The sequence below is a fragment of the Pongo abelii genome, chromosome 2 (genome assembly GCF_028885655.2).
Source record: "Pongo abelii isolate AG06213 chromosome 2, NHGRI_mPonAbe1-v2.0_pri, whole genome shotgun sequence".
NCBI classification, from domain to species: Eukaryota; Metazoa; Chordata; class Mammalia; order Primates; family Hominidae; genus Pongo; species Pongo abelii.
Window position 1 is genome coordinate 182,225,415 of NC_085928.1, and position 18,251 is coordinate 182,243,665.

At 38.5% G+C, this 18,251-nt stretch overlaps 1 protein-coding gene across 7 annotated transcripts in view; it reads left to right on the forward strand.

Annotated features, from left to right (window-relative positions):
• Positions 1–18,251, forward strand: part of FNDC3B (fibronectin type III domain containing 3B) — a 361,400-nt gene that overhangs the window by 255,053 nt on the left and 88,096 nt on the right. For all 7 annotated transcript variants that reach the window (NM_001132462.2, XM_054550321.2, XM_009239511.4 and 4 more), the window contains 4 exon segments: positions 1,362–1,513; positions 4,489–4,548; positions 13,150–13,288; positions 16,624–16,677. In NM_001132462.2, coding sequence (NP_001125934.2) covers positions 1,362–1,513; positions 4,489–4,548; positions 13,150–13,288; positions 16,624–16,677 — 405 coding nt within the window.

Genomic DNA, 18,251 nt, shown 5'->3' on the forward strand with positions numbered 1-18,251 from the left:
TTAAGTCTTTTTTGTTTTTAATATGCTATCCAGACCGATATCTAGATAGCAATAGAATAGCCTTTAGAAAGTTACAGCATTAAAGTTTTGTCCTTAGATTTATTTTAAATAATTAGATCATATTTTAGGTTGGGTTTCTCCAGAAATGGTCTCTAAAACAAAGATTTGAGTGCAAATAGTTTATGTGGGGATGTGACCCAGGAAGCCCTGGTTGGAGACAAGGGAACTGAGACAGAGAAGGGAAGTGTATTAGTCTGTTCTCGCATTGCTATAAAGAACTACCTGAGATTGGGTAATTCACGAAGAAAAGAGGTTTAATTGACTCATGCTTCTGCAGGATGTACAAGCATGGCTGGGAAGGCCTCAGGAAACTTACAATCATGGTGGAAGAAAAGGGGAAGCAGACATGTCTTATGTTGCCCGAGGAGGAGGAAGAGAGAGAGAAGGGGGAAGTGCCACACACTTTTAAACAACCAGATCTTGTGAGAACTCACACCAGGAGAACAGCAAGGGGGAAGTCCACCACAATGATCCAGTCACCCCCCACCAGGCCCTCCTCCAAGATTGGGGATTACAATTCGACATGAGATTTGGGCGGGGACACAAATCCAAACCATATCAGGAAGGAAGCCCATGCAGGGTCTATCAATAAACAGGTTACAGCTGTGGCCAGTCGGAGCTTAGTCCTCATAAACACCTCTGGAAGATGGAGTAGAATTTGTAAAACATGTCTCAGAGTAGTATTTTAAGAAGGTTCTGGGTATTTTAAGTCCCAGAGTCTTCAGTTCAAATGAAATCTGAAGTAGAGGCTAAATCAAAAGTATAAAAGCAGAGCTTAGAGAGGTGAAACATCTCCACTTCTATAATGATACTAATCCCATATCAGCCTGGTCCTTAGTTCCAGTTCTCCACCCATTGGGTTCTCCTGGGAATCTGCAGGACTTCAGGGGGTATTGTTGGAAAGGTATTAGCTTTGAAGAATGATGTGACACCATGCAAGGCTTGAAACCAGATCAAAGTACCTGTGGGTATGGCTTCTTCCACATAATGTAGAAATCATACCTTCAGCTTTTTACTTACGTTAAAAAAAAAATTCCCTCGCATGACATTATTTTACTTTATGGAGGACAGAATGCAAATTGCACTGGATTTGGATGAAAGTTGGCATTATAAGGACAGATGTTGCAAGAACCATATTTTGGACACTAGGACTTTGAAAGAGAGCACCATATAAGATGTCTTTCATTGTAATTAAACTAGTTTACCTTGGATTAACTGTGAGCCAGTTTTATGCCACTACTAATGATTCTGAAAATGTAAAATGGATTTGAATGCTTTTGTCCCATGTTTTTCTTCCTCAGGTTTCTAATATTCAGGCAAGAGCAGTTGTGTTGTCCTGGGCTCCCCCTGTTGGACTTTCCTGTGGACCCCACAGTGGTCTTTCCCTCCCCTACAGTTATGAGGTTGCCTTATCAGACAAAGGACGAGATGGAAAATACAAGATAATTTACAGGTTGTGTATGTTTCTATTGTTTTTCTTTGCTGCTAAACTGTAAAATTGGAGTTGTGAAGGAAAATGGAGAAAACAAAGGAAAACTTTATAGGCTTGGCAAATTTTCCTTTAGTTTATTTTAAGATTTAGTAATAATTATAATGCTAAGAATTCATTGTGTACAGAGTAATTCTTATTTGGAAATGAGTAGTTAGAGCTATTTGGTATGGGTGTAATATATCACTTGGTTATATTTGCTGTCAGTAGAGTATTATTGAAAACTTTCTGTTAATGTCTGTCAGCAAAAGGCGATTATGACTTTTAGTTTTTGCATACATTGGGCGATTATAAGGTGACCGCTTATGTTTTAGATCCAGACCTTTTTGTAGCCCTGTTTTTTAAAGTTCTACAATATGTTTCCTTCTGTTTTACCCTATTTCTTACCTTCCACAATAGTTTCCAGCCTGTAATAAAGATACTTTAAAACATTTCATTTCGAGGCCTTAATTGGTCAAAAGTTTAGCTCACAGGGAAGGGATTAGCCCCTTCTGCTCTGTGGACTCCCAGGTATTGACCATTCAAAAGATTTATAACTGTGTTCTAAATGTGAGAAACATTTTAGGGCCATGTCTGTCTTCTTTGTAATTACTGGGTACTGCTCAGATTTGCAGAGCAGGAAATCAGAAAGTCAGTTTTGTTTTAACTGCATGTTTGGCCTCCCTGTGAGTGGACCCTCCAGTGACTGCCCGCGCCCAGGGTGATAATGTGGTCACACAATTCTCACTTTTTCTGCCAGAGATGTTGCTTTTCTCTCCTATTTTCCTGCTGCATCAGTGCCACAGACGCGTATCTCCCCTTTGCTGTTCCTAATTCTTGCTCCACGGACAGTCTCCCTGACAAGGAAAGAGGGACAGAGGTTAAGGACGCAAGCCCTGTGGCTGCTGTGTCCTCCTCTTGCTACCCAGGCTACCTCCATTGTCTCTTCCCTGGAAGCCCTCAGGAGTCTCCTGCAGGTCTTCCACCCCCAACTCTTGCTCTTCTACAAGCTTGCCTACTCACTGCAGAAACAAACTCAGGCCAGATCACTGCCCTTCTGATAACACTCCAGAGATTCCCCACTGTATTTAGGATATTCCTAACTCTGGCTCACCACCATTTTATTCTAGTCTGAAAAATCAGAATTAGTAGCAACTTTAAAGAAATACAGAGTGCCATCTCCCCCATGCCTGGCAAGGAACAGATGCTGTTGACCCTTGAACAACACAGGTCTGAACTGCACGGACCCACTTATACACGGATTCCTTGTCAGCCACATGGAGACCAGAACAATATTCATGGGATATGAGACCTGCAGATATGCAGGGCCAACTGGGGACTTGAGTATGTGTATACACTGTGTGGGGGTGGGGTCCTGGTACTGATTCCTTGTGTGTACTGCCGGACAACTGTGGATGGAGTCTTTTCATGCAAGATGAACATTGGTGGCAGGAGCTAGAGCCTCACGTGCCCAGAGAGGCTCAGCAGGTAACATACATGAGCAAAGTGGAAAGGCTGAAAATGAGGTGAACAGGAGAGCTCCTGTTGCCGTCGAAAGGAAGCAGTCACCACTCAGCCTAAGTCGATTGTTGCTAAAATTTGCTGATTCTTTGAATTTTTTTTCAAAAGATGCTGAAAATCTGAATTATTTTACAAACTTCCCTGTTGTTAAACTAATGGAACAAATGCAAGATATTTTAAAGATACAATGTAGGCCAAACAACAAAACTTCAGGCAAAGTCTGGAACAAATGCAAGATATTTTAAAGATACAATGTAGGCCAAACAACAGAGCTTCAGGCAAGGTCTGGACACAGCTTCCAGTTCACAACTTAAAAAAGAAAAACCCAGCCTTTTATTTGGAATAACTTCAAACTTATAAGATGTCCCCAAAATAGAGAAATCAAGGAATACATATATACTCCATACCCAGATTCACTTGTTCTTAACTTTATACTCTGCTTTATCATTTGAACTCCTTCCTGTTTTCCTCTTTCTGTCCTCAATCCATATTTTTTTCATAAGTTTTATATGTAATGGTCCCTTACTACAAAATACTTCGGCATATTTTCTATAAGAATTTTTTTTAAAGAACCACAGTATAATTATAACTTCATAAACTTACATTGATACAATACTTTTATCTGTTGTCTATATTCCAGCTTTGTCGCTTGGTCTATAAATAATGCCTGTTATTTTGAAAAATTAAGCAGTTTTCACCCCCTCCCATGCAGGAGCTAGTCTAGGGTCAGACAGTACCTTTAGTTGTCATGTCTCTTTAGCCTTCTTTAATTCGGAACACTTCCACGATATTTCTTATACTTTTATGACACCGATATTCTTAAAGAACACAAAACAAGTCACATGCACACATAACCTTTAACCTTTTTAAAAATTTTCAATAGAACATTCCTTATTTTGGTTGGTTACTTCATGATTTAAGTTGAGGTTCGGTTGCAACTTTTGAGGACATAAATGGTTTTATTTTATTGAAGAGAGCTATTTGTTGGGTGCATTGGTAAGTGAGGAAATGAGATTGTGATTTTTGTTAAGACAGTCCAGAGTTGAGATAATTGAAGTTCCTGCCAAGGTAAGTGTGGAAAGTGCCTTCTGTTAACAGCTGGTATGATCATTTTTATTCATTTGTTTGTTCATTCATTCATTTGCTTACTTAGTTACTTTTATGTATTTACTTGTAAGAAGTGATAAGATCTTTTAGAATTTTATTAGTAAGTTAACCATGCCATTTTCGAGATCTAAGATGGCATCATTAAAAAGAACCTGATTTTCTAGTCCCAAACAAATAATAATATCAAATAAGAAAGTTTATTTCTGGTTTATGGTGGAATCTGACATAATAGTTCATGCATTATTGTCAGTACATTACTGGACACCCAAATTCCAAATCTCGTTTGCTTTTGAAACTGGAATTAGCAACTAATGAATGCTTTTTCTTTACAGTGGAGAAGAATTAGAATGTAACCTGAAAGATCTTAGACCAGCAACAGATTATCATGTGAGGTGAGTTAGGATATAAGAGCCAAACTGTATTGGAGAATCCAGGTGGCTAAAGCAAAAACATGTACTCCCTTTTAAGTTTTTGGTGAATGCTGCTTACCTTGCTGAAGGTTGTAGAACCATGGCTTATGGGCCATTCATTGACTCTCAAGAGCATCGTAATTGGGAAGACACAGAAGCGCTTCTGTGAACAGAAAAGTAGGTGTTAAACACTGAAAATCATTTTAAACATTTTAAAAGTAATTTTACATGGTCTTCTAAGATCTATTGGACTATGGTTTAACAGTTTCTTTCTATAAAACAAATGAAATTTTTGTTACCATGGGCATATCAGTGTTTCTTATAGACCATCATATAAACTGTATGTATATTCAGACCAAATGACTGAAGAAGCCCTTTCTATGTTGCAAGCACACCGTTAGACCTTGAAAGCCGGTAGATTTTGAAAAAGACAAGTAATAGAAGCATCAGATTATCTCTGACGAGAATTAACTCAATTTGGCTAAACAGTTAACCCATGTGGCATGGTATGTAGCCTGAAATCTCTCCCGTGATTTTCTGGAATCTCTACTGTGACTACTCTGGAAGATAGGGCTAGCTTATTTTAGGAAGAAACCCAGCCAACCACAGATCTGTAAGGAGGAAAGTGTTATCTGAATTTTGAGAGAGACCATCTGATTATTTTAAAGATACATCCATCTATTTATTTGCCAATAAGCAGGTCTGAATATGACCCATAACACTAAAAAAATTTTTTTTAAATCTTTATTTTATCTGATATTTAAGTTTCCCAGAAAGTATAGTTTTATTTAACTGGATGTGCAACAACACATTCTTTCCCTTTTTTTTCAATTATATATGCATACGTAAAGATTGCAGAATAAAATTGTAAGCATGAAATATACATCTATTATTATACTTTCCAAAGGTTAATTTACATCATGAGTTTCTTTGTGATTTCGGGATGAGGTTGGAGGCAAGGTAGCCTAGTACGAAGAGCGTATATGAATTACCAGGAGGCTTGAGTGTGAGTCTGGTTCTGCCCTGAACGGGCTGTTTTAACTTTGGTCAATTCACATAGAACGCTCTGCCATGATTTTCTCAGTTAAAAAAAAGGTAGTAAAGCAAGGATGTGTGTTGAGGATGTAATATCTTATTAGCTGCATAAGTTCTTAAAAATAAGTTTAAAGCAGTGTATATCAGAGCAAGTTGTTTTGTTTTAAGGCATGAAGCGCACATCTGCTTAGCTATCATATTGTTTAGATGAGCTCTCTTGCAACCATCTCCTCCTGTTTAAATCAAAACTTTGGATTTTGAGTCAATTAGCTTCCGCCTAAACATATTGAGCTTTTCACACACTCTGTACAAGAAGATCTGTGTAATTTGTGAAGCTAAGATGATAATAGAAATGGTTTAACCATTATTCAAAATGGTCAATTTAACAACAAACCAGAAAATGTAAAACCAGAAAATGTAAAAGTCATGTAAATATTATCTATTATTCTTTGTTAACATATGTTTCTTTCTGCTCCGTGCTTTAACAGTTTATTGTTCCTGTGGTTAGTAAAGGTTTACTTTATTAATTTCCTGCTCATTCATGAGCTTACAATATCCTTTTTAAGAAACTTAAATGTCATGAAGAGCCTTCCCTTTATTTACCATCCTGTCTGTTGTTCCATTTTTTTTTTAAACCCTTATTACAAAGGGTAAATTTGAGAACACTTGCTCATCAGCTATTTTTACCGACAAAACCTATGAACATCTTGAACTTCTGGGCAGATAGAATAGTTAATGGATTCCCCAAAAGGAACAGGATGGGAGCATGAGGTGGTTACCATCTAGGCGCCTTGGGTCTAGACTTTCTCCTGACACATTTGGGACTCCTTGCATTTGGCATTTGACACACATGTGACACCAAAAACGTACAACCTAGGGTGCCACCAACTGTTATTTGTTCTACCTCTCTGCTTTCCAGGAAGATAAGAAAGTTCTCTCTCCTTGGGGATGGTCAATTTTAGTATTTTTTTTAACGTCCTTTCTCTCCTAATAAAAATGTCTGTAGTCCAGATTTAGTCTTTGTGCACTGCCTAATGCACAGTCCATATAGATCATACGTTCTCTTTCCTTTTACAGTCTTTTCTTTTTTAGGCTAGAGAAGAATCTTAACACTTGCAACTCTTATTTAGATGTAGCTTCCTCTGCCTTGAATTGCTTCGGTGAGGCAGCATGATGCATAGTGGACGTGGCTTGCAACTTGGAGTTAATGGCTCTGTCGTTTACTAAGGGTGTGTGCTTAAGCGAGCCATTGAAACTTCTTTGGTCTTGCTTTGTTATTTATAAAATGAGAATGATAATGATACCAGTCTCAGGAATATAGGATGAGAGGACATATATGTGCAAATCTATTTTAGACCTGTAAAGTCATGTATAAGTGCTACCTTTTGGTTTTCCCAAGCTCGTTGCAGTTTTTCCATGCTCTGAAAATAAAAAGGACTTAATGATGCAAGTTCTTTGAATCTGTATATAGTTTGATCATATCATTCACATTTTTATTGAGATGAAGATGTATTTTACTTGACATTGAAAACAAGGAGCAAAATCTCTTTTTACAGTCCAGTTAATATTCTTAGTTCTGGGAATGTAAGCTTTTATCATGTAGAGTGGCCTCAAGTATTTTAAATGTAACAGTCACCTATAAGGCCTCAAAAGGCTGTGTGGAAATAGTTTCTTCACTAAATTTTCATAACAGCAACTACAGAAGAATTTCATTACTGGACAGCTGCAAAATAAACAATTAGGCTGGGTGCAGTGGCTCACACCTGTAATCTCAGCATTTTGAGAGATCAAGGCGAGAGAATGACTTGAGCCCAGGAGTTCAAGACTAGCCCAGGCAACATAATGAGACCTTGTCTCTACAAAAAATAAAAAATTAGCTGGGTATGGTGATGTATGCCCATGGTCCCAGCTACTCAGGAGACTGAGGTGAGAGGATTGCTTGAGCAGAGAGGTTGAGGCTGTAGTGAGCCCTGATTGCAGCTGCTGCACTCCAGCCTGGGCAACAGCATGAGACCTTGTCTCTAAATAAATAAATAAATAAGTGAATAAATTCCTTGCCATTTTTGTTTGTGCATTACCAATTTAGAAAGTGATGGAAGTCTGTAGAGACACTTATGAAAACTGAGATTTTTTTTTTTAGTAGCACAATCAAGGTACATTTTTTTCTTCCAATTCTTAATATTGCACATTTTGATGAAGAGTGTAAGATTTCTGTCTTAAATCATGTACTGAAGTCTCACCTAGACTTCTGTTCTTATATTCCTTGTTACTTTTTGTTTTGCTACTCTATCTTATTCACATTGATTGCTTGATATCTTCATATAATGCTTTTTCTCATTATCAACTCCTCCCACCCATCCCCACCCCTATATTAGTATTATTGCATGAGTTCACCCATCAGACACACAAACCTTCTTCTTTTTCAATAGCAGTCTCAGTCATGAAGCTCTGTCATTTAGCTGCCTGGTACTTGCCTTCAGTTACTAGACCAGAACAGCTCTTGCCACCAACTCACTGTTACTGGGAATTTATTGAGACTAGTGGCATCCTTTAGACAGTGCTGTAGCTCACATGCCTGTGGCTGCTTCAGTTGGCATCTGACATGCTATTTGAGCCAGATTCCACATGGAAAATTATATTCCAAGACATTTCAGGTTTACAAAATGTTTCTTCTTTTCCACTTTTACTATGAGTTTTTGTGTATCATTCTTACACGTCTGTTCAGTCACTATTCTTTTTTTCTCCTAATCTCCTAGTGGTGATTGAGGAAGATAATACCCCTCTATGATGCATACGTTGATCAGCAAAATTTAGGAAGACCTTTATTAAAGGATCTTTATTAAAATCACTTTCATATTTGTTACCCTATTCTTAACACAGATTTTTTTGGTTTAATGTTCATACAATATTTCAAAGGAACCCATTTGTAATTGTCAAGGTTATTCAGTGCTTCTGTGAAGGGCATTGTGTTATGTATTGTATAAAGCCACTAATAGAAAATCTCCTGTCTCTGTGTGTATATGTGAGAGAGAGAGAGTGTGTGTGCGCATGAGACAGAATGTGTGTGTGTTTGTGTGCGTGTGAGAGAGAGAGAGACAGAGAGAGATGAGAGATTGTGTGGAGAATGAGAAAAATCCAATATGTAAATAAATTACATTATATTTTAAATATATATATAAATATGTAATTTTACAAATGAACTTTTATACATATATGCATTTATTTGTACAAATAAATATTTATGCATATACAAATGTATGCTGTGTATGCATTTGCCAGAAAAGTGTATTTGTCTTTCAATTGGTAGTTCTATAATTAATAATGGCATTACAATGACCATTTTACTGTGGGAGTCAACAATTTATATTTTTATCAGCGATAGCATAATCAGGAATTTGAGTGATGGAATGGATAGCAATTTCATGCAAATTTTGAAGCAGTTTTCTAGTCATCCGCCTAAACAGTTTGGCAAACAAGTTGCCCAGAGATGATATCATATAATGACATTTCCCAGAAAAATTGTGCAACGAAACATTTCCAAAAATATGGTTGACAAGCACAGTGAAGGATTATAAAATACATGTTATTGACCAGAAATTGTGGCTCCTAGTATGTTACATCGTGCTAGAAAAAGTTGGAGGCATATTTCTGAAATTCTTGGAGCACCTGTTTCATAAGCATTTAGCCAGGATTTAAGCTGAAACAAATGTGAAAACAAGATTAATTATATTGTTAGAAAAAAATGTTTTCTTTTCTTGGGATAAATGCAACAAAAACTGAACTGTTTGCTGACTTATTTAACCCAAGAAACTGACCATACTCTACAGTTTCTCCTTTCACATGATGATATCTATGGAAAATTCATTGCCATTATGTGAAAAAAAAAAAAATTGCAGTATTCTTTAAGATGTAGCATCGTTAGTAGAGATTTTTCTTTTCTGTAAAAGTTATTGGTAAAAATGTTGCTAGTCACTATTACAGTAAGTTGCTGTCCATTTACTGAACTACTATAATTGACAGATGTAATCAAGGGATACTTAAGTATGGTGCCAATTTTTGTACTGTATGCAGTATACTTATATTGCCATACAAAATAATCTTTTTTCCCTTGCTGACAAAATATTATGCGTGAAAAGCATTGACCCTTACCATAACATTGTTTAAGATTAAAGGCAAGAAAAATGACTAACTCCATCTGGCCCATACAACTATCTGTTTTCAACAACCTCAAATTTCTAACCTGCATCAGGTTCTTTTACTTTTATGCCCACTGCCATCCTCCCAGCCTGGCCACCAGGAGTCTCCATCACTTATGACTCTCCAGCCTAGGAGGTATGGATTGCTGACTCCAAGAATCCCACTAAAAATGAACAAAGAATTTACTAAGACCAAATTTACCTCTCCCCAGACAACTGACTGCATCCTGCTAGTACTTTGCAGGCTGTTTCCCTGCCTCCCTCCCTCTGCTCTATTATCCAGATGGTTTTTTGGTGGCGGCTGTTTTTGTGAACATGTAGAACCTGATCTGCCTGGGTATAATTCTGCATTTGTAGGCAAATGCCCAGTCATTGCAAACTGACATACTTACTGGGTGGAGGCAGAGAACCTAAACAGCTAAACTGGGTTGGGTAACGGTCAGCTGAAAAGCAGTCTCAGTGCTGAGGAGACAGTAGGAATGATGGGGACTCTAGCGAACTCTTCAGCACCTGCTCCATGTGAAGCGTGGAGCGGCCCACAGATTTAGCTCGTTACTACAGGGCAGGAAAGAGGGCCGAGTGAGGCCAGGTGCAGTGGCTTACGCCTGTAATCCCAGCACTTTGGGAGGCCGAGGTGGGTGGATCACCTGAGGTCAGGTGTTCAAGACCAGCCTGGCCAATGTGGCGAAACCCCCATCTCTACAAAAATACAAAAATTAGGCATGATGGCAAGTGCCTGTAATCCCAGCCACTCGGGGAGCTGAGGCAGGAGACTCACTTGAACCTGGGAGGCAGAGGTTGCAGTGAGCCGAGATCATGCCATTGCACCCCAGCCTGGGCGACAGAGCGAGACTTCATCTCAACAACAACAACAACAACAACAACAAAAAACAAGTGTTGCTAAAACCTTGAGTTTTTAAGAGAAGCCAGAAGTTTGGTTTTTAAAATGGGAGAGCTCCAGATATTTTTCAGTGAAGGCTTAATTTTTACTTTTTTATTTCAGAAAATGTTAGATATAGTCAGAAGTAGATACTAGTTTAGATAGTAGTAGTTTAATGAACTCTCATCACTCAACTTCTATTACCTCATTGTCCTCACTTACCTCTCCCCTGCCCTGATGATTTTGAAGTAAGGTTCAGACATCATATTATTTCACCTATAAGCTGTATTACCATCATCACACACACCTGAAATGTCTTCACAATCCGGGGACTGTTCCCATTTCCTCAGTTCTAAGAATGAAGATTTTGTTTCTTTAGTTTTTTGTAATTGGAATTCAAATGTGTGAATATGTGGTTTGGTTGATATGTCTTAAACTTATTTTAATCCATTCATTTTTCCCTTTATCTTTTTCTCTTTCTTGCAGCTTGTTAGATTAATTTATTTGTCCCGTAGAGTCTTCCACAAGTATGAATTTGGCTGACTGCATCTGTGTTGTGTTGCTTAATATTGTTCTCCTGTCCTCTATATTTCCCATAAAGTGATGAGGATGAAGAGGTTTAATCAGATACAGGTTCAGTTTTTCTGCCAAGACAGTTTTATAGGTAGTGACATAGTCCTTTATTAGGAATGCATGGTGTCTGGTTGTCTCTTTTTGTGATGGTCATTGCCTGTATCCTTTAATTCATAGGTGGCTCTAATACTTCAGAACATTATGTTTTTGCACACTGCCACCACACGCACACACATACACATGTGTCTTGGGTCAGATGCAACCCATGAGTCACCTGTTGGAGAATTCTGTGTATCAAAGTTCAGGCTTGAGCCCTGCCCATGTCTGGAACATGTTGTGATTCATTTAAAGTAACTTACTCCCAGTGAGCCCATCCTGACACAGGGAAATGATCTTACCAGATCTACCATTTAGTTTTATATTATCACGTGCCTACTTACAGTGCATGCAAAAAGGACCATTTCCTTCATCGGAAGTTGGGTGGAGAGCATCCTAATGATAAGCATTATTTGTTTGGATCAAATTTCATGCTGTCCTCCCATAAAGCAAATAGATCAAATATGTAATATGTGTGTATTTTTATCTTTTGAGGTACAAAGTAGACATATCTATTAGTGCCTTTGACGTATGGCCTCTATGAATTTTTCATGATGGGCTTTGTGGAGAAATGACTTTGAAAATCACACACGCAATTGGGACCTATCTTCCATAATGTTGTTATCTTTACCTGTTATTTGTGTTCATTGGGTAGAGCTAAGGGAAGTGGATTGTGGTGTTTAGAGAAACATGATTGCAGGATGAACAAGGGGAATAGGCAATACCGTATACTGGTTAGACTTCCAGGGATGAGTACCATTGATCCAAATTTCTAGCTGTGTGTCCTTGGGAAATTTACTTCATCTCTGTGTTTCCTTCTGTCTGCAATGGGTAATAAGATTTCCCTACCTCAGAGAGGGTGGCTATAAGAATTTAAGGGCTCAATATCTATTTGCCAACTCTATGAATAGTTTAATCCTTGCATCTGTTTTAGGCAGCAAAGGCTTCTTTGTTTTCGTTGTTGTTTTTTAAGAGTACATTTTGAATTTTGAAAAAATAAATTCCCAATATAAAAAAATGGAATAGTAGGAAGATGATAAAAATCAGCATAGCCCTATTTTATGCTATTTGAAGAGTGTGGCATTAACAGCATGTTCTATGCTTTTTCTTCATGGCTTCTCTGGAGAAATCAGGCACATATGTTGCAGTGTTGAGCCAAACATTTTAGTGTACAGACCGAACATCTTTAATCTTGGCTTCATGTATAAGAGTTAAATATTCACATGGATTAAACTGTACCTGAACATTGTTTTTGTTGAATTAGAGAAAGTCACACTTGTTAGCTTCTGTGTGAAACATCCCTAGTTTTACATAAATGTGTACAGTATTAAATGTAGTTCAAAGATGTTATCTACCCTGTTTGTACTTTTATGCTTTCTCTCCAGTCTGTGGACTCTTATTACTGTTTCTTTTGACTTTTTATCCAGCTCTTAACTCTTAGCCTTTTTCCAGATAAAGTCAATCAGAGAGTAGCTCATGGGTTTTCAGAACGTATATTTGGAGATCATTCTGGGGGTTAAGGTTTATTTTCTTACTTAGAATAATCTCTTCTAGTCAGTAGATCCTGCCTATCTTGAAATGGAGCTGGGTGGCACACACTGAGACAAATACCTGTTGGGATGACTGTCCCCTGTTAACGCTAACCATAGGTCAGGACAAGACCAACAGATAAGAGCAAGAGCATGATACTCACTCCGTAAGAAATTCTGTTCATCTACAGAAAGCCTTAGGGTGAAACAAAGATAAGAATCCTGGTCTTCTATGATGAGTCACTGCCACTGACTGTGTCTGTTTTGTTTTCAGGGTGTATGCCATGTACAATTCTGTAAAGGGATCCTGCTCCGAGCCTGTTAGCTTCACCACCCACAGCTGTGCACCTGAGTGTCCTTTCCCCCCTAAGCTGGCACATAGGAGCAAAAGTTCACTAACCCTGCAGTGGAAGGTGGGTAGCGCACAGCATCAAGAATCGTCTCAATTTAAAAATTAGCCAGGTGTGGTGGCACGTGTTTCTAGTCCCAGCTACCTGGGAGGCTGAGGAGGGGGGATCATTTGAACCCAGGAGTTTCAAGGCTGCAGTGAGCCATGATCACGCCACTGCGCTCCAGCCTGGGCAACAGAGAAAGAGTCTCGAGTTAATATAAGGTCAGTCTATAGCCATTTGAAATATTTTTTAGCATGACTCCAGTTTTGTGATATGTTTGGTTTTGTGCATAGTAAGTATGTGCAACCAATTGTTATATCAAAAGTTATTTCTGTAAGAGTTGGGCAAAGGCGTGGGAGGAGGGAACTGCAAAATCTAGCTTTAGCTTTTTTTTGCAACAGTATTTTCTAAATGTCTTCAGGTCATAAGCAATACGTATAAGTGATTTAGGTACTTAAAATACCTACATCTTATCACTTTCTAATAGTCTAGTTCATTTCAACAAACATTTGAGGACTTTAGCAAAAAGCTTTTATCAAGAAAGATTCAGAGATAAAGTAGTTTTATGGCCCTTTTGGCTTCTTTCAGTGGTGATACTGAAATGTTTAATATATAAAACAACCTAGAACACTTAGTGATCTAAAGCATGTTAGTACTTCATGAAGTTTCACTACTTAGGCCATACATCAGTCAGGATTACTAATTATTTAAGAAAAAAAGACTGAATTATATATTTTCATGAAATACAATTCACTGGCTAAAAATAGCTGTTACCAAAGAGAGATCATATTGCCCCTTCCTCAAGAGGCATCACTAGCTTGTTAATCATAGTTGTGTTTGTGAGAAAACAGTGGATTGTTATCAATCTCTATTGTAGTTATTTCTCTACATCAACATTTTCTCTACATCAACATTTTAAAATATAATTTAAAATGTAAAATAGATGGAGGTAGAGATAAAGATTTAGGGTTTAGGGGGAGAATGCTAATGTGTGAAAGAAAGAAAATGGCTACGAAGATCCATTATTAGTGAAGAAATATTTTATCTTTTCATTTCTGGCCCAGAGTCAGGTTGATCTAGGGAGCTGATGAAAGCAATTGAGAGTAGTGGTTAGCAGCAAAGCATGGGCCTCAGTCGATCCCTCTCAGGTGGGCAGTTGCATTCTCATAGCCAGTGGCCAGCATTGAGTGTGTTACTTCGACAAAAGCAAAGTTTAAACTGGCTTAGAATCTGAACTATTTTATTTTCCTTCCTGGCTTCCAGGGATAATCCAGGTCAGTGATTCCCCACCTTTTCAGAGTTTTAACACCCAACTGGCATCATTGTTTAATTCCTTGGAGTATACACATCCATTTAAAAAATGTGCTCTATATTTACACATATATATGTAAATATATTTTTGTAAGGAAAGAATTAAAATCCATTTTGTTTGGAAAATATAAGAACTCGTCTTTAGCTTACCTGAGGGATCCCGGGGTCTTATAAACTTAAAGTTGGGAATCACTGATGCATAGTCTGCTTAAAACCTGGATGAATTTCAGGTCTCAGGCAGACCAGCAACTTCAAGAAAGAATTTTCTTATTAGGAGGAAAACGTTTCACATTTTCTTTCTCCCTTTCCTCAATTGTGAATCAGAAACATACTCTTGTTCCATTCAGTCATGTACAAACTTGAAAGTTCTGGATTTAGTTCAGTTTTCATTTAAATGTCCTTAGAACAGATTCCCTGATCAAAGTGCTCCAGGTGGGGGCACAAGGAGAGGGGAACATTCTCTGGCTGCCAGTCTGTCTTTGAATCCACAAAGACGCTGAAAGCACTAAAGATCTGACATCTTTTTGTTCGTCAACAACAGTTATTACTTACACAGGAGATAAGGCAAAAGAAAAACCTAAGTCAGCGTACCCACCCTCAAGGAATTAAGGGACTAGTAATGGGGTAGGATATCATCAAAGAAACTACCAAAGAACGGTTTTTTTTAGAGTTCTCATCTTAGAGATGGGTTCTCATCTAAAACTTTGATTTTGTCAGTTATTTATAACTTTAAATGCATCACTATCCTCTCCTCCAAATTGAGCCTGCAAGAGCCTAAAATAACAGTTTAGGACTTAGAGCACTCTCACCTAAGATCTGAGTTCTGGGACTCAGAGATTGTGTGACTCAAAAGAGAGAAGGAAGGGAAGGAGAGGGAGAAGAATTTCATTATTAATTTAACTACCATTTACTGGGCCCCTGAGGTTTTATTACTAACCATAATAGAGCAATAACAACTGTTTACTGAGTGCCTTCTATAAAACTGGGTAGTTTAGTAGGTGATTTACATATTCTCCCAATTATTTATGATATCTGTCTATTCTTGGAACATGAAATTAGTTGTTGATATTGATATTAAACAGCTAGCACCAGACTACATGTGACAAACAGCTGAGGCAGGATTCAGATACATCTCAGGGGAAGCTGAGCTGCCTTTTGCCAGGGGTAAGGCACTGTGCTGTTTGTTGGGCTCTTGCTCTTTCCTAGGGAAGAGTCGGCCCTAGCATGTTTTTGAAGTGGGAGACACGATCTGACTCCTCTTCCTGGTTGCTTCCCCCAACTTGTAGTTCCACTGTCTCTCTAGATCTGTCTACCCTAATGCTCCAAGAGACCCCACTGCGACATCACTTGTAGCTCTTGGAATCCTGAAAAACATTCTTTTCTCCAGAGTTCTTTACTTCCCTTCCCATTGTTAAAAACCCGCTTTCTCAGTGAAGCAGATCTCAGCATGCTTTTTAAGAGGAAAGCAAATGATGAAACTTCCCTCTGCTAACGTATGAAGGGTGAATAGCCTCTAGTGATCTGTCCAGAGGATCACATTTTTTCCCCATTTTTTAAAAAGAGGAACCTTAATGTCGCTGATGGCTTTCTAATCTTAAGTACTTTTAAAAAATTAAAAAGCTGTATGTGGGATGTTACAAAAAGAAAGGCTTGACTGTGCTCCACCAGACCTCCAGCAGTGCCTGTGTTTCTCAGCTGCCTTGTTCTCACTCTATGCTTGAATTCAAAGTCCCTCTTCAAAGTCCTATCCCCAGAGGGAGTAGCGTACCATGAGCGTGTAAAAAGGGAGAGGTGGTGGTGGTGGTAGGCAGGTTTGGCTATTTGGGGAGTATGATTTATTCATAGTGGGGACTCTCTCTGCAGTTGAGGTATGTCAAAGTTAGTGTATGATGATGATTGACCAAGGAATACAGGAACCTTCAGCTTTATCCCCCTGAGCGGGGAAGCACAGGACTATCACAGACACTGTATGTGGGCCAGGTGGGTAACTCATAAGTTTTGTCTGTGAACAACTTTCTCTAATCTCATGTTACTATTTTTTTTAGGCACCAATTGACAATGGTTCAAAAATCACCAACTACCTTTTAGAGTGGGATGAGGTAAGCTTATTTTCATATTCACCCATCTAAAACATCATTTCAAAAACAAAATTACTGAACAAATGCCATCTTATTCTTTTATAAGACATGCTAAACACAGAAAAAAGGAATGCTAGTAGAGAAATTTAAATCAATAGTTATTGACTATGGAAAATGAAGTTAGATTGAAGTAGTATTATGAGTTGTGTATTGAAATATATGTACCTGGCTTATTTGCAAGCACTACTGCTGAAAGAAAAAAGTGCGGTCTTATCTATTTTGGATCTCCAGTGTCTAGCCAGCCAATAATTTGTATTAAAAATTGACTGCTTTGTCATCTTGACTGCTTAGATGATTTTGATAAGGTAAAACACTGCCGCTTGGAAAGCATAATTTGCTTTTCCTTTTTGAATGCCATGTATGTACTTTGGTGTTGCACTGTTGAGTGGCCTCTGAGAGCAGAGCAGTGCATAGAAGTCACATTCCACCCATGTGCGAGTGCCCTGTGGGTTAGAACGTCCTGTATCAGGTGCCCTCCTTGCTGTTCATGTCACCAGAGGCCCTTGGAAGGTATCTATGGTGGAGTGTCCTTATTCTCAAAGCCACTGTGTGCCGACTGGTGGACCTAGTGCATTTCTGGCGTAGCTAACTCTACACACAGAATCTCAGGCAGAAAACACTTGACCTAGAAGCCTTTCATTTCTAAAAAGCAACTTTAGGCCGGGTGCGATGACTCACGCCTGTAATCTCAGCACTTTGGGAGGCCGACGTGGGTGGATCACGAGGTCAGGAGATCAAGACCATCCTGGCTAACACGGTGAAACCCCGTCTCTACTAAAAATACAAAAAAAAAAAAAAAAAAAAAAAAATTAGCCAGGCGTGGTGGCGGGTACCTGTAGTCCCAGCTACTCTGGAGGCTGAGGCAGAAGAATGGTGTGAACCCAGGAGGCGGAGCTTGCAGTAAGCTGAGATTGTGCCACTGCACTCCAGCCTGGGCGACAGAGCAAGACTCCATCTGAAAAAAAAAAAAAAAAAAAAAAGCAACTGTACTTTTTGTTCCTGTAGATCTTAATTGTATTTATTCATTTACCCCCACTTTATGCTTTCTCTGGTTGAGAAATTGGCCAAGGATTTTAAGAATAAGAAATGTGGAATTTGGGGAGAAATGCAAGTTAGCTAGCCTTTGTGACTTAAATTTGGAGAGATTGAAAGATTTAGAACTTAGACTTAGGCAAAAAGTGACTTGGCAAGTGTGGAAAAATATTTTAACCAAATGTAAAATGAAAACTGGATGGAATTCCCATGATGAAATTTTGATGTGAAAGAGAGGTCCGTCATCACTTTCTGCAGAAGCATATTTTCCCATCTGGGTTGCATCTGAACAGCTAGAGTTCCAAGTTACCAAAAACAACCGTCTGTTGTTCTTAGGATCGTTTCAAATAGCTTATACATGGCAGGTTGGTGAAATCTCAGCCTTAACTCGTACATTCTACAGATTAGGTGGATTTCATTTTAAGGTGGTTTAATTAGAAAGTGAAACCACCTCTCCAGCCCTTAGAGGTTTTTATAGTCAGTCGGGAATGTTGGAAAGGAAC